We start from the raw sequence: 15741 nt of genomic DNA on the forward strand, positions 1-15741 counted from the left end.
GAGCTGGTCCCCGAAGACCTAGATAGGTTAGTGGCCCGGTACCACCTTCCCGAAGCCTGCAACGTTACGCTCCCGGGGCCTGAGGAGAGGATGTCCCATCCTCCTCCAGGGAAGGTCGCCATTAATGAGGACATCCTTCGGGCTGGGTTCCGCTTTCCCCCCTCGGACTTAGTCGTGCAGGTGCTTCGAGGTTTAAGAGTGGCGCCGACGCAACTGGTGCCGAACTCATGGCGTACCCTGACAGCCTTCCAGGTTCTCTGCCGCATGCACGAGGTTCCCGCCACCCTGAATGTCTTTTGGGAATGCTACGGCCTGAACGGGCACCCCCAGGACAGAGGGTGGTGGTGCTTTGCGGCGCGGCGAGGGTGCGGCCTCGTCAAGGAGGCTCCTTCCTCCATTCATGGCTGGAAGGAGCGTTTCTTTTTCATCGACGTAGATCCCTCTTGGGGAATCGGGACAACCTGGGAGACGCCGATGAAGTCCCCGATCGGCCTATCGAGGTTGTCAAGGGAGGAGTCCGATGGCGTCGCCGTTTTGAGGGGGTTGGTTGCCGAGGGCCGGCTCCTGACTCTTGAAGTTCCTCCGGCACTAGGCCAGGCATCCGAGGGTTAGGCCTCAGGAAATCCTTCCGGCGCTAGGCCAGGCATCCGAGGGTTAGGCCTCAGGAAATTCTTCCGGCGCTAGGCCAGGCATCCGAGGGTTAGGCCTCAGGAAATTCTTCCGGCGCTAGGCCAGGCATCCGAGGGTTAGGCCTCAGGAAATTCTTCCGGCGCTAGGCCAGGCATCCGAGGGTTAGGCCTCAGGAAATTCCGCTCATTGGTCGGCCAAGGCTGGCGCAAGCCGAGGCGACCGGTCGGGGCTTCAGGCTAGTCTGCTCCCGGGATGATCATCGGGTTAGCCTGGCATCCGAGGACTGAGCCTCGGGGAATTCCGCTCGTTGGTCGGCCAAGGCTGGCGCAAGCCGAGGTGACCGGTCGGGGCTTCAGGCTAGTCTGCTCCCGGGATGATCATCGGGTTAGCCTGGCATCCGAAGGCCGAGCTTCGGGGAATTCCGCTCGTTGGTCGGCCAAGGCTGGCGCAAGCCGAGGCGACCGGTCGGGGCTTCAGGCTAGTCTGCTCCCGGGATGATCATCGGGTTAGCCTGGCATCCGAAGGCCGAGCTTCGGAGAATTCCGCTCGTTGGTCGGCCAAGGCTGGCGCAAGCCGAGGCGACCGGTCGGGGCTTCAGGCTAGTCTGCTCCCGGGATGTTCATCGGGTTAGCCTGGCATCCGAAGGCCGAGCTTCGGGGAATTCCGCTCGTTGGTCGGCCAAGGCTGGCGCAAGCCGAGGCGATCGGTTGGGGCTTCAGGCTAGTCTGCTCCCGGGATGATCATCGGGTTAGCCTGGCATCCGAAGGCCGAGCTTCGGGAAATTCCGCTCGTTGGTCGGCCAAGGCTGGCGCAAGCCGAGGCGACCGTTCGGGGCTTCAGGCTAGTCTGCTCCCGGGATGATCATCGGGTTAGCCTGGCATCCGAAGGCCGAGCTTCGGGGAATTCCGCTCGTTGGTCGGCCAAGGCTGGCGCAAGCCGAGGCGACCGGTCGGGGCTTCAGGCTAGTCTGCTCCCGGGATGATCATCGGGTTAGCCTGGCATCCGAGGGCCGAGCCTCGGGGAATTTCGCTCGTTGGTCGCGCGCCTATCACTTGCTGCTCGACGGGGTTTCTCCGTGGCCAGCTGCGATCGTATTTCTCCTCCTCTCGACGCGTCGCCTGGGGAACACCAGAAGGCTATTAAATGTTAATTGAGGCGTTACCTGGGAAATCGGATCGGCTAGTTGCTGCTTGCGAGGAGTGCCAGTTAAGCGGCCGCGATACGCGCGTTCTTCGAGGCGGATGCGGCCTGGGCGCATGCGGAGATACGTGTGCCGTGGGATACACGCCGCCCGGAGTGTCCTGCATGAAGAATGCAATTAAGGAGAACGACGCTTAGGAGGTCGTGGGAGGATACGCCTTGAGAGCCGGAACGGCTCCGGATTCGATGCGCCCGCATTTATTGGAGCCACCCGCATCGGAACAACCGGGGGGCCACAGTTTGGCTATAAATATAAGTGCAGGTGCGGTGGAGCCTGCCAAGCCGGAGCTGTTCAGGTTGCCATGGATCGTGGACCTCCTCTCCGGTGCGTGGCTGGGAAGCCCCTGCCGGAAGAACGGGAGGTGCGCCCCTCGCGACTTCCGCCAACTAGCCGTTTCATCTGGGATCAACGGGGAGATTCTCCCCGGTGGAACTCCGCTCTAGGCGTTTCATCCGGGATCACATCCCCCCTCTTTTCCGTCCCACCTCCCGATTGAGCTCTGCGCCAGACGCTTCATCCGGGATCGCGCCTCCTCGCGCTCTTCTCCCTTGTATTCCTTCCCTCCCCTTCTCTTGGGGAGGGCCGGAATATCCTTTGGAGGTGGCGTTCCTCTAGGAGCAGTGTGAACTCCTTCTTCGTCCACTTCTTCTTCGTCCGCGCCGGCTCTTCGTCTTTTGCGTGAGGCGTCGATGGCGCCTCCGGGGAGAAGCACCCACGCCCGGTGGGATTGCAGCTGCTTCGGGTGGAGGGTTCGGGATCCCGGATCTTCAACTCTACGGAGTCCCCACCTCTTCCTTACTTTCTTTACTCCCCAATCCCCCTCTGGGAATTCTTTGTAATCACACGAACACGCCATTGTGACCAGGAATTATTGAAATGAAAAGGACTATACATTTTTTGAACTATCTTTCTGGCTTTGTCTTTCTACTGGTAATACACCCGTAGGTTAGCGGAATTCCAGCTCCTTGGAATTTCTCGACCATCTAGGGCCTCCAACTGGTAGGAGCCAGGTCGGTTTACCCAGCGAACCCTATACGGGCCTTCCCAATTTGGCGCCAGCTTCCCACCTTCCGCGGGTTGAGATGCTTTGGCTCGCCTTAGCACCAGATCTCCGATTCTGAAAAGTTTTGGTCGGACCTTAGAGTTATAATATCGGGCCACCCTCCGCTGATACATCGCCATCCGAACCTGCGCCATTTCCCTCGCTTCTTCCAAGAGGTCCAAGTTTCCTCGGAGTTGCTCCGAATTGGCCTCGGGTCGGTGCGTAGCCACCCGGGGCGAGGGGAGTCCGAGCTCCACGGGGACAACCGCTTCCGTGCCATAGGTTAGGCTGAAAGGCGTCTCCCCGGTAGGGGTCCGATGCGTGGTCCGATACGCCCAAAGGACGTTCTCGAGTTCTTCGACCCAAGCTTGCCCCGTCCGACCGATTCGCGCCTTAATTCCTTGGAGGATTGTCCGGTTTGTCACCTCGGCCTCATCGTTGGTTTGGAGATGCGACACAGATGTGAACCGATGCTCGATCCCGAATTCCTCGCAGAAGTCACGGAAATGCTTGTTGTCGAACTGTCGACCATTATCCGAGATGAGGACCCGGGGTACCCCAAATCGGACAATGATGTTTTTCTTCACGAACTTCCGAACTTGCGCCTCCGTGATAGTGGCCAGCGGCTCTGCCTCCACCCACTTGGTGAAGTAGTCGATTGCAACAATCAAAAATTTCCGCTGGGCGGAAGCGACGGGGAATGGTCCGAGGATATCCATTCCCCACTGTGCGAAGGGCCAGGGTGCGGTGATTGGTGCCAAGGGGACAGAAGGGGCTCTCTGGACGTTGGCGTGGCGCTGGCAGGCGTCGCATTTCCGTACGTGATCCTTTGAGTCCTCCAACAAGGTAGGCCAATAATAGCCTTGCCTCATGATCTTGTGCGCCAAGGACCTAGCCCCCGAGTGCGATCCGCAGACGCCCTCATGGACTTCGCCGAGGACGTAGGCCGCCTCCGAGGGGCGGAGGCACCTTAAGAGGGGGGCGGTAAACGAGGTCCGATACAGCCTCCCTTCATAGAGTACGTAGTGGGCGGACTTCCTGACAAGTCGCCGAGCTTGATCTTCGTCTTCAGGGAGGATCCCTTCGGCGAGGTAGGCGACGAGCGGGTCCATCCAAGACGGCTCCGGATCAATCGCCATCACCGCTCCAGCCTCGCCGATGCTCGGGGCATCCAGGGTCTCCAGGTATACTGCCCTCGACAAGTTGTGCGCCTCTGCGCCCACCAAGCGGGACAACCTGTCGGCCCTGTCATTTTCGCTTCTGGGGACCTGCTGGATGTCGACACTGCCGAGGTCGGGAATGAGTGCTTGCACCTTCCGGACGTAGTTCTGCATGGTCGGGCTCCGGGCCTCGAACTCCCCACGGACCTGCCCGACCACCAGCTGGGAGTCGGTGAAGACCTTCAAACGCCGGATGCCGAGCTCCCCAGTGAGTTTGAGTCCTGCGACTAGGGCCTCGTATTCCGCCTCGTTGTTGGTAACTGGAAATCCAAACCTCAAGGCACACTCGGCTATCACTCCATCAGGACTGGTAAGGACCAGCCCGGCCCCTCCACCCTCGGGGTTCGACGACCCATCGATGTGAAGCGTCCAGGTCGGGAGGTCGAGGCTGGGCGTTTCCGGCGGTCTAGGTTCCGCCTCCTGCACCGTGCACTCAGCGAGGAAGTCCGCGAGCACCTGGGCCTTGATGGCGGGTCGAGGCTGGTAGCGGATGTCGAATTCTCCGAGTTCTACTGCCCACTTCACCAGCCGTCCCGCATTCTCGGGATTGCTGAGGATCTGTCGTAACGGTTGATCAGTTAAGAGGGTGACAGAATGGGCCTGGAAATAGGGGCGGAGCCTCCTGGTCGCGGTCAGCAGCGCGAAGGCGATCTTTTCAGCCTTCGTATACCGCGTCTCGGCGTCCCGTAGGACCCGGCTGATGTAGTACACAGGCTTCTGGAGCTTTGCCTCTTCCCGAACCAGCACCGCACTGACCGCGGTTCGGGAGACCGCCAGATAGAGGTAGAGCATCTCCCCTTCTTGCGGCTTGGACAGTAGGGGAGGAGACGCCAGGTATTCCTTGAGCTGGTCGAATGCTGCTTGACATTCGGCAGTCCAGAGGAAGTCTTTTGGGCGTTTTAACACCTTGAAGAATGGTTGGCAGCGTTCGGCCGATTTTGCCACAAATCGTCCGAGCGCGGCGACCCTTCCAGCGAGCTCCTGAACTTCCTTTACTTTGGTCGGAGGGGACATACCTTGGATGGCCTTGATTTTGTCCGGGTTGGCTTCGATACCCCGCTGGTTGACAATGAAACCAAGGAACCTCCCGGCCGAAGCGCCAAAGGCGCACTTCGCTGGGTTCAGCTTCATGCGAAACTTCCGTAAGGTGGTGAAAGTCTCCTCCAGATCCACGATGTGCTGGTCTGCCTGGCGGCTCTTCACCAGCATATCGTCCACGTACACCTCCATGTTCCGGCCGATTTGCTCTTTGAAGATTTTGTTGACGAGGCGCTGGTAAGTGGCGCCAGCGTTCTTTAGACCGAAGGGCATTACCTTGTAGCAGTACAGCCCCCGGTCCGTTATAAAGGCAGTTTTCTCCTCGTCCTGTGGGGCCATCATTATCTGGTTGTAACCGGAGAAGGCGTCCATGAAAGACAGCAGCTGATATCCAGAAGTCGCGTCGACCAGTTGGTCTATCCGCGGAAGCGGGAAGCTATCCTTAGGGCACGCCTTGTTCAGGTCGGTATAGTCGACGCACATCCTCCACTTCTCGCTCGCCTTCCGGACAAGTACAACATTTGCCAGCCACTCGGGGTAACTCACCTCCCTTATGAATCCTGCCTCCAAGAGTTTGTCTACCTCCTGGTCGACCACCCGGATCCGATCCGGGGCACAGTGTCTCTTCTTCTGCTTCACTGGCCGGTGGGTCGGGTCGACGTTGAGGGCGTGAGAAATGACCTCCGGGTCGATCCCAGGTACATCGGCCGCCGACCAGGCAAATACATCGGCATTGGCTCGGAGGAATTCCACCAACCGGGCCCGAGCTCCCGGGTTGAGATTGGCGCCGACCCGGACCACCCGGTCCCGGCGGCCTTCCTCAAGGGGAACTTCGACCACACCCTCGGCCGGCTCCCCCTGCCGCAAGGCCACCTCGTCTCTGGCATCAAGGGACTCGACGCTTAGGGCTTCTGCGGGCTTCTTCCCTTTGAGGGTCGCTAGGAAATTGCCGTGCGGTCGGTTGGTCGCCTCGGACCTCCCCGATCCCGACCGCCGTGGGGAACCGCATGAGCAAGTGGTACGTAGAGACCACCGCGCGAAGGGCGTTCAGTCCGGGTCGTCCGAGGATAGCGTTGTAGGCCGAGGGAACACGGACGACCAAGAACCCGAGTCGCACCGTGGCTTCTGCGGGTGCGACGCCCGCAGTCACAGGCAGCTCAACGACACCTTCCGCCGGGACAGCGTCACCGGTGAATCCTATGAGGGGGGTGGATATTTTGTGCAACAATTGTCTGGACAAGCCCATCTTTTGGAAGGCCTCGTAAAACAAGATATCAGCTGAGCTTCCACTATCCACAAGAACACGCCTTACATCATAGTTTGCCATAGTGAGGGAGATCACCATGGCGTCATCGTGGGGGGTCTGAACCCCCTTTACATCCTCATCACAAAAGGTGATTACATTGCCGACCCTCTGCCTCTTTGCGACGGCCGCCCCTAACGCTTCCGTCGAGCCCCCTGCTTTCCTCACGGGCCGGGGGCAGCCCCCAGTGATAGTGTGGATTACGCCCGCAACGGGTCGATTCTGCTCCCGAGGCTCCGGAGGGGCCGGGTCGGCCGGACGCGGGTCTGCGGGGGGACGTCGGTCGCTCACATATCGACCGAGACGCCCCCGGCGGATGAGAGCCTCGATCTCGTCCCGAAGCTGGAAGCAGTCCTCCGTGTCGTGGCCGTGGTCTCGGTGGTACTCACAGTACGCTCGGGAGGGCCTCTTCCCAGGGATCCTCCGCATCTGTCTCGGGGCCGGGAGGTCCTCCCGCCCCTTGATCTCCATAAGGATCTGGGCCCGGGGAGTCAGGAGAGGGGTGTACCGGTGAAAACGTCGGGGCGGAGAACGAGGGCGTGGGGCGCCGTGGTTCTTCGCCGGCGACGGGCTTCTGCGCCGACGCTGAGGCGTCGGGCTCCTCCTCTGGCGTGCCTCTTTCCGCCTTTTCTTCCCAAGCTTTTGAGGGATCTCGGCGGCCTCCTTGCTCCGGTGGGCGGCCGCCTCCTCGGCGTCCGCATACTGGTTCGCCCGGGACAACAGCTCTGGGAAGCTCCGCGGCAGGCGTTTGTCCAGGGAGAAGGTGAGTCTGCCCTTTCGGAAGCCACGCTTCAGGGCTGAAAGAGCTACTTCCTGACTCAGGTTCCGGACCTCCAGCGTAGCCCTGTTGAAGCGGGTAAGATAATCCCGCAGGCTTTCTCCCTCGTTTTGCCGGACATCAAAGAGGGAGTCGGAGACCAGTCGCCGCCGGCTACTGACGGCGAAATGAGTGATGAAGAGGCGAGTGAACTGGTCGAAGGACCGGATTGAGTCAGCCTCCAGCCCGGCGAACCATGCCCTCGCCGGGCCACGGAGGGTTGCCGGGAAAGCCTTGCAGAGAAGGGGATCTGATGCTCCGTGGAGGAGCATAAGGGTCCTGAAACTCTCGACGTGATCCCGCGGATCCGCCGCCCCGTCATAGGGCTCGATCGCCGGCATTTTGAACCCCGACGGATTCGGGGTCCGCAGGATCCTCGAGGCGAGCGCCGGCTGGGAGGAGATCTCTAAGTCGGCGAAGGGATCTTTGGAATGGCCCTTCAGCACCTGGAGTTGTCGGTGGAGATCGTCCACCCGCCGGTCCAGAGAGCGCGACCGGTGGGTGGGAGACAAGGAGCGGCGAGAGGGGGACCGACTGGAGCGCGGGTTCCTCGAGGACTGGGGGGTCTGGGAACGCGCCCGGGCCCGCCTCTCGTACCCCGCGCAGCTCCGGTGGGAAGGTCCCGGCAGAATGGAGCGTGCTCGAGAATCCTCCTCGCGCCGGCGCTCCTCCCCATGGGAGAGGAAGGAGCGCGGGTTGAGGAGGACAGGCGAACGCTCAGGCAGCGGCGGCTCCTGAGCCCGCTGCGGCGCCCGGGACATCGCACCCTGCAGATTCTGCACCGCTTCCGCGAGGGTGCGAACCTGCTGGGTTAGCTGGTCGAACTGGGCGGCTTCGACCATCTGAATAGGCGGTGGGGCGGTGGAGTGTTGCTGAGAGCGTGTTGGAGATGCAGCGGCCTCCCGGCCAGTGGCGCGAGAGGCCCCGCGACCGGAAGCATTGGAAGCTCCACGACCACCTCGCCGTGCCATTACGATCGCTCTGAGATCCGGTCCCTTCCTCTAGCGCCAACTGTTGCTGAGGGTCCAAACCGAGAACGATTGGCACAGCGGTGTGAACAGGGTTCCCTTTGAATTGCTTTGGTTGCGCTCCACCTTCCGCCGGGAAACCTGCAAGCAAGCCTTGCACCACCACTTGGGTAGTGGGGGCCCTCCGACGATCAAGTTAGAGGGAATCGAAGGAGAAGGAGAGGTAGCAGGTAAGATGATGCTATGGAGAATCTTGCTTACCCTCCCCCTTCCCCCCTCAGCCCCATATATATCAGGCTGGGGGGGTTTTTCTGGGGATTGGTCATCGTGTGGCACGATGGGGTTGCCACTGACGTGGCCGTTACAGGGCGTCGTGGGGCAGCGCCGGGTACGGCCATGGCAGGGCGTAGTGGAGCTCCGCTTTGTACGGTTGTTACAGGGGATCGTGGGGCAGCGCCGAATTCGGCCGTTGCAGGGAGTAGTGGAGCAGGGGGCCGCGGCGTGTCTCAGGAGAACAGTCTGTTGTTGTCAAGAGATTGCCGACCCGAGGTCGGATTGCTGGATCCAGGGGGCAGCCGACTCGGGGTCGGACTGCGGAGCCGAAGATATCCGACCCGAGGTCGGATTGCTGGATCAAGGGGCAGCCGACTCGGGGTCGGACTGCGGAGCCGAAGATATCCGACCCGAGGTCGGATTGCTGGATCAAGGGGCAGCTGACTCGGGGTCGGGCTGCGGAGCCGAAGATATCCGACCCGAGGTCGGATTGCTGGATCAAGGGGCAGCCGTAGTCTTCCTGGGCGCGCGTGCCGGTCACGTGGGGCATGGTGGCTAAGTTCCCCCGTAACAGTATTCATGCCGAAGCCCAGAGGAGTAACCGAGCCAGGCTCATGGATGAAGAGGGTATGAGTAAAACCGGCCGGGATACCCAATACACGGTCATTTCTGCCCGCATCGAATATTCTTCTGGCGGGTTTGGGGACCAGTGGGGGCTGCTATGTGGGGGTGGGTTTGTCTCTTCCTCCCCCTTTCCCTTTTTCCGCAGCAAAAAAAAAAAAAAGAAAAAAAGAAAAAAGAAAGAAGAAAGAAGAAAGAAGAAGGGAGAAGCAAAGCATTCGGTATTATTTCATATTTATTTCCGAGAGGAGCCGTGAGAAAACGGAGGTTTCTCTCCGTTTGCCGAGTTAAAAGAGAGATCGCGCGTCGTCCATCGAATCCGCACCCATATTATACGAGCATTTCGTCATCTTCTCTATTTCCGATAGCCTCCCCGGTATGCAAATTCCCACCGCCACCTCCTTCGCTATATAAACCCCCCTCCCCCGCCCCCCATTCCCCTCCTCACACAATATTCCGTTCTCTCAATATCTCTGAGACAGGGGAGGTTCTCTTTCTTCTTCTTCTTCTTCTCCTCTCCTTTTCTCCTAGCAGCCATGTCTCTACTCTCAGATCTCCTCAACCTCAACCTCTCCGACTGCATGGAGAAGGTCATTGCCGAATACATCTGGTTTGCCCTCCCCCCCCCCACTCTCTGTCTCTCGCTCTCTCTTCTCCTCTGTTGTTTCTCTTTCTCTCTCTCCCTCGTTTGGTTTTCTATCTGATTGTTTTCTTTCGGATGGTGCTCTGTTGTTCCTTTCCATTATCGCACTTTGTTTTGCTATGGATATCTAATAAACAGTATCGATATCCGCTATGGGTTTCTTCCGTTTTGTTCTCTTGTCTTATCCCTCGTTTGCATTTTCTCTGTTGGCTCTTTGAGCTGGTTTTGTTACTTTTCTAATAGTTCTTACTTTCCTTATAGTTGAGTTTTCTTTATTACAATTTTTTTTACGTAGTAGGTAAGCAATCTGGTTTGGTTCTTCCCCTCTCTGCTCTGTGCTGTTTTACTCTGTTTTTATCTCTTCTCCTTTGGTTGTCTGGGTAATGCGCTGTCGCTCTGATTTCTTACGTTTTGTCTTTGCATAGATTTCTAGTAAATGGATATGTACGTCAAGTTTGGTTTGGTTCGTCCCTTCCTTGGCGTGCTCTTGTGATCCCTGTTTTCCTTTTGTTCTCTTATTCTCTTTAGGGTGGCAGGCTGTTTCTTTTTTCTTTTTTTTGTAATCTTTATTACGCATGCCCTATTTTAAGCTCTGTTGGGTAGAAATTCACCAGTCCAATGGAGTGATCAACTGCTCCATTTTCTTTGGTCATTTCTTCACTGGATATATCGCGCATCTGATGTTTAATCTAGCTAATATTATATCCAACAGGGTTGGAGGATCCGGTATGGACATCCGGAGCAAAGCAAGGGTATCTTTTTCAGTCCTTAAATTTTATTTAGCTTTAATTTTTTACCACTTAATATGTTTTTTTTTTGTGGGTTTGATTTGCTCAGTCCATTTGATATATACAATTTCATTTAACAGACGCTCTCAGGGCTTGTCAGTGATCCCAGCAGGCTTCCAAGGTGGAATTACGATGGTTCGAGCACTGGCCAAGCTCCTGGGGAAGACAGCGAAGTGATTCTATGGTATGTTTCCATATTCCTCCATACTGTTTTGGTACTTATATCCTCTCTGCGTTTGCATTAATTCTGTCGATGGGTTCTTGCAGTCCTCAAGCCATTTTCAAGGACCCTTTCAGGCGGGGAAACAACATTCTTGTAAGAATTATTTTATTTTTATATTGATCTACTTGGAACTTATCATTATTAGTAATCTTGTTTCTGTTGAACTTTATGATATTAGTTTTCTCATGGAATTTTTCATACTTGCTGTATGACATGATTTTTTAATGGTTATAAGTTGTTTGGATTCTTCTTATGTGCATTTCTTTCTTTTATTTAGATTACCATTTCCCTTTTTCATAAGTAGGTCATGTGTGATTGTCGCACACCTGATGGCGAGCCGATACCCAGCAACAAGAGATCCAATGCTGCTAAAATTTTCAGCCATCCTGATGTTTCTGCTGAAGAACCTTGGTATTACTTTTATGTCTTCTTACTGTTTGTGCTGTTTAATTATCTTTAACCTCCTTTTCTTCTCTTCTGATGATTTGTATTTTATGTTAATGGGATCTTTCATTTTTTGTTCCTCTCTTTCAACTGGAACAGGTATGGAATAGAGCAAGAGTATACTCTTCTTCAGAAAGATGTGAAATGGCCTATTGGGTGGCCTGTCGGAGGCTATCCTGGTCCTCAGGTAATTATTTGCTACAAACCTGAGGTGCTACATGATGGATTCCTTTGACTTTCTTATCTTTATGTTGCTTTTAATCTTTGATATGGTTTTTGTTTATGCTTGATATATGCTCTGCTGTTCTCTTAGAGAATTGCTAGAAGCTTATATTCGCGCCTTCTGCATTTCTTTGCTTTACACATAAGAATTTATCGAAAATGTTTCGATTGTTATTGAGAGAAGAACGACAAAAATTGTGTAGTAAGCACTTCTATCCTATTGATTCTTTTGTTTTGTTGTTAAATTTTTGATGTTCATGTCCTATATGTTGAAGCTCGTCATTTCAGGTTATCTTTATTGCAGATATAATAACTGCTTCTGAATTGCTTTTTTTTTTCCTGTGCCATGTTTTTCAAATTTTCTTCTGTTGGCTGATGTTGCATATCTTGCAGCGGCTTTCTTTAGTTCGTTGCTGTTGTTAACATTTGCTCGTAAATTTTAACATCATTCTCATCATTATTGAATGTATAGATCAGTTTTCTTGACCTGATGCTTCCTCCTTGCACCAAAGTAAGATCATGTATAAGTCTTGCAATATAGGGGATCACACAGAGAGTGTTTCTCCGATACGCTCAACCTTATCAACTTGTTCTAATGAGTAAGGATGATTTGTATCATCAGGGCCCATATTATTGTGGTGTTGGCGCAGAGAAATCTTTCGGGCGCGACATAGTCGATTCCCATTACAAAGCCTGTCTTTACGCAGGGATTAACATAAGTGGCATCAATGGAGAAGTCATGCCTGGACAGGTAAGGTTTTTGTTATTTTCTTTCACGCTCTTCAGTTCGAAAAGCTGATCTTTAGTCATTGTTCGACGCCACTTTGGGACATTTCTATCCGTACAGTGGGAATTTCAAGTCGGTCCCGCTGTTGGAATCTCTGCTGCTGATCAATTATGGGTTGCTCGCTACATACTGGAGGTAAATGTGGATGTTCAATCATATATATATATATTCCTCACTCATGGCATCTCATATGGATGAGGGACAGGCATATGCTAGTTTTGAATCTGAAGAAACTATAGCTATCGAGATACTGAAATTCTAATTGTATATCGCTTCTTCGATGTACACAGCGAATTGCTGAAATTGCAGGCGTGGTGCTCTCTTTTGATCCAAAGCCAATTCAGGTAAGATTGGCTTTCTTCTTTTCTCTGCCAGATCTTGTTCTTCTGACTTTGTGCTGTGTTTTTTATTTTCCGGACATTGAAAAAGGAATCTTGTAAAAAGAAATAGAAGTTTTTCCAGTTTATATCAATGTCATTGTGCTTTTCTGATGCTCTAAGTTGCTTCTTGAATGTGTGGTGCTGCTAGGGTGATTGGAATGGTGCTGGTGCTCACACAAATTACAGGTAATACAATTCACAGTGAATGATATGTTGCTACCACTTCAGTTCTTTTTAAAGGAAAGGAAGGAACAACCTTTTCCATATCTGAAGGTTATGTTGATGTATTCCTTATTCTGTCTGTGGCTATCAGCACCAAGTCCATGAGAAGTGATGGAGGGTATGAAGTCATAAAGAAGGCAATCGAAAAGCTTGGCCTGCGGCACAAAGAGCACATTGCTGCCTATGGAGAAGGTAATGAGCGCCGGCTTACCGGGCGGCATGAGACTGCTGATATCAACACCTTCGTCTGGGTATGCATGTCTTACAACTCTCCTGTTCAGAGACATACTTCAGAAGAGCATGAATTTCAATTGAGTGCGTTCATCATCTGTCTCATGGTTGGCAGGGAGTTGCGAACCGCGGGGCATCCATTCGTGTTGGCCGCGACACTGAGAAGAGTGGCAAAGGTTAACAATGTTGCTCAATTAAATCTATAGTCTTCTTTCTTTTTGCTAGCTGTTTTGCTTTCAGATCTCAGGCTAGTAAGTTCCCTTGTTCTTCTATCATCAGGATATTTTGAAGATAGAAGGCCTTCTTCCAACATGGACCCCTATGTGGTCACATCAATGATTGCAGAGACTACCATCCTCTGGAAACCAAATTAATCACGAGAGGCCTGCCACTTGCACCTTCTGTTGGATCCTTCCATCTCAGTCTTCAGGGGTTCTGAGGCAATGGGAGCTCTTTATCTCTTCATATGTCTTCAGTTGCTGTTCTTGTTGTGGTGGTAGTTTGGAGTCATTGCTCTATACTGGGAGAGAGCAGGCAGGCAAATAGTTTTGCCTATAGTAATGTCAGTAATAGCAGGAAGTAGTGTGTCTTAATAGCATAAATGTTCTCTCTCAAGTCCCAAAGCAGATCCTAATTGTTTGCTTGCAGTGTAATACTTTAAAATTTGCTGCGAATGACTTGCAGCTAAATGCATCCATGAAATTATTTGTGGTAATCTTGATTTTTGGTTGTTGAGTTGGGAAGTCGTTCGATGGAACTTAGTAGTTGGATCCCTGCATTTTAGTTTTGCTTGCTGCTATCCAATGACAAAGGCAACTTTTTATATAATTAATGTAATGATGACTCTCCTTTGAACTGATCTGCATTGTCCTTTTGCAATTTTTTTTCTTCTTTATTTTTTTCAACATTGCTCAATTTAAATGACCATCAAGAAATTTTTTTACTGATTTTTTCTCTTCAGAAGTAACTAAGATAAATAAATTTATGATCATAAAAGGTTTTTCTATTCTTTTTTTTTTTATTTCCAATGGATTTTACTTTATCGTACTGATCAGAAAAAATAATAATAACAATTTTTATGGCTGTTATTTTAATCTAGTAGGCAGAAAAATTTGGATTTTTTTTTATTTTATCCAAATCAAATTTTCATATGAAGCAAGGCATGAATGATTAAAAAAATATTTTTGCACACGAATTTATCTGATTAGTTATGTGGTAGCATATGGGAAGGTATTTGTTTGCATGAATGGCTTTAAAGAAAGGAAAAAAAAAAATGATAACTAGGATCTATTGTTGCTTTTATCTCAGATGGTAGGACCTCTCTGTCGTGCGTGATTACTACGTTGGAAAATTGCATGAGGCCGATGGCAGCCTGTACACATTTTTTCATGGATAGAAAGTTATAAATTATTCTTCTTTTAATCGCATGTGGCAATAAATTGCCTTTCATTTTATTATACATAGCCTAATCACATATGACTAATATGCTCAGTACTGGGTACGAGAACCAAAGAGAACGTTGTCGATTACAAAGCCAATACGGATCTACGGACCACCCGGAGACATGAGACTTGAGATTGCCGGACTTCTCAGTTGTAAACCGAAAGGAGATCAGAGATATACACCTCGGATCGACCGTTGCTGATCTAATCGAAGTCGATCGATGGAGGTCCGCCATGTGACCTCCACTAGAGGCACCATAAAGCCACTTAAGTTTATGCAACGAGGGATGGTTATGGCTCGTCCCATGCAGCTAAATCCCGCGATGTAACAAAATTTTCAGGTCGCTGGCTCCGGCCCTTATTCTATATAAGCTGCACCTGAAGGATCCAAGCACTATGCTACTCTTGCTCTCAAAACTCTTTTTCAAATGTCTATTGTTCCCATAATTTTTGTCTTTGCATCGGAAAATTTTCTACCGGACAAAATCTGGCAACCTTCGGTTTTTTTTCCTCTTATTTTTAGGTCAGATTTCGAGCAGATCCCTTAGTCCGAGCAATGCAATTCAAGCAGAATCGACCGGTCGCCGTTCACTAGCTCATCAAATTCGGCCGGGGCGGATTTTGGCAACAACAAAAGATACGGGTGTGCTCGTAGTATTGTGCCACCGTCCAACAGCCTCCACTTGTTTTTTTTCACCCTTGTGACGGCTAAAATTCTTCCAAGAGATACATATCATCGCTACTTTCCACAGTTTTAACCTAGCGAGAGACTACAACCAGATTTGAACCTGGTCCAAGGCGAGAAGGATCCTAATCAGCTGACAAGAGGATAATTGGCAGCTGTATCAATGATTTAGATTGAACTTTTTAACTAGCAAGAAAACTTGTTTCTGACAATAATAATTCATCAGGAAACCATCTACATTCTACTATGGCGGAGAAAAATAAAATCCTCTTATGCTACTCTATTATTCTAGTCCTCCTAACCTCGGGACTCATCTTAAGAATCACAAACAGAAGATGCGGAAATCAAGACCGATCCACTTTTGCTAAATTCAACTATTAATAATTACTAAAATAATTTAGTATTTTATTTATGACTAATAATATTTATTTATTACTAGAAATACTTAAAAAAATTGATAATAAAATAACATTATTTTATTCAAAAAAAATACTTTTAAGCATTCATGGCAAAACTTCACTTTTATAAAAAAAAAAAAAGACTTTCAAAAAGGGATCACCT

At 51.8% G+C, this 15741-nt stretch overlaps 1 protein-coding gene across 1 annotated transcript; it reads left to right on the forward strand.

Moving 5' to 3' along the window:
* The first annotated feature begins 9420 nt into the window (after positions 1-9420).
* LOC103701116 (glutamine synthetase cytosolic isozyme 2-like) lies at positions 9421-13796 on the forward strand. The gene is made up of 13 exons (XM_008783094.4): positions 9421-9723; positions 10469-10508; positions 10625-10728; positions 10812-10860; positions 11072-11178; positions 11311-11398; positions 12056-12184; positions 12281-12355; positions 12511-12564; positions 12749-12786; positions 12914-13073; positions 13169-13229; positions 13333-13796. Exons 1-13 carry the CDS (start codon positions 9650-9652, stop codon positions 13425-13427), a joined length of 1074 nt encoding a protein of 357 aa, XP_008781316.1. The 5' UTR covers positions 9421-9649; the 3' UTR covers positions 13428-13796.
* The last annotated feature ends 1945 nt before the right edge of the window (positions 13797-15741 follow it).

Source organism: Phoenix dactylifera, chromosome 9 (genome assembly GCF_009389715.1).
Source record: "Phoenix dactylifera cultivar Barhee BC4 chromosome 9, palm_55x_up_171113_PBpolish2nd_filt_p, whole genome shotgun sequence".
NCBI classification, from domain to species: Eukaryota; Viridiplantae; Streptophyta; class Magnoliopsida; order Arecales; family Arecaceae; genus Phoenix; species Phoenix dactylifera.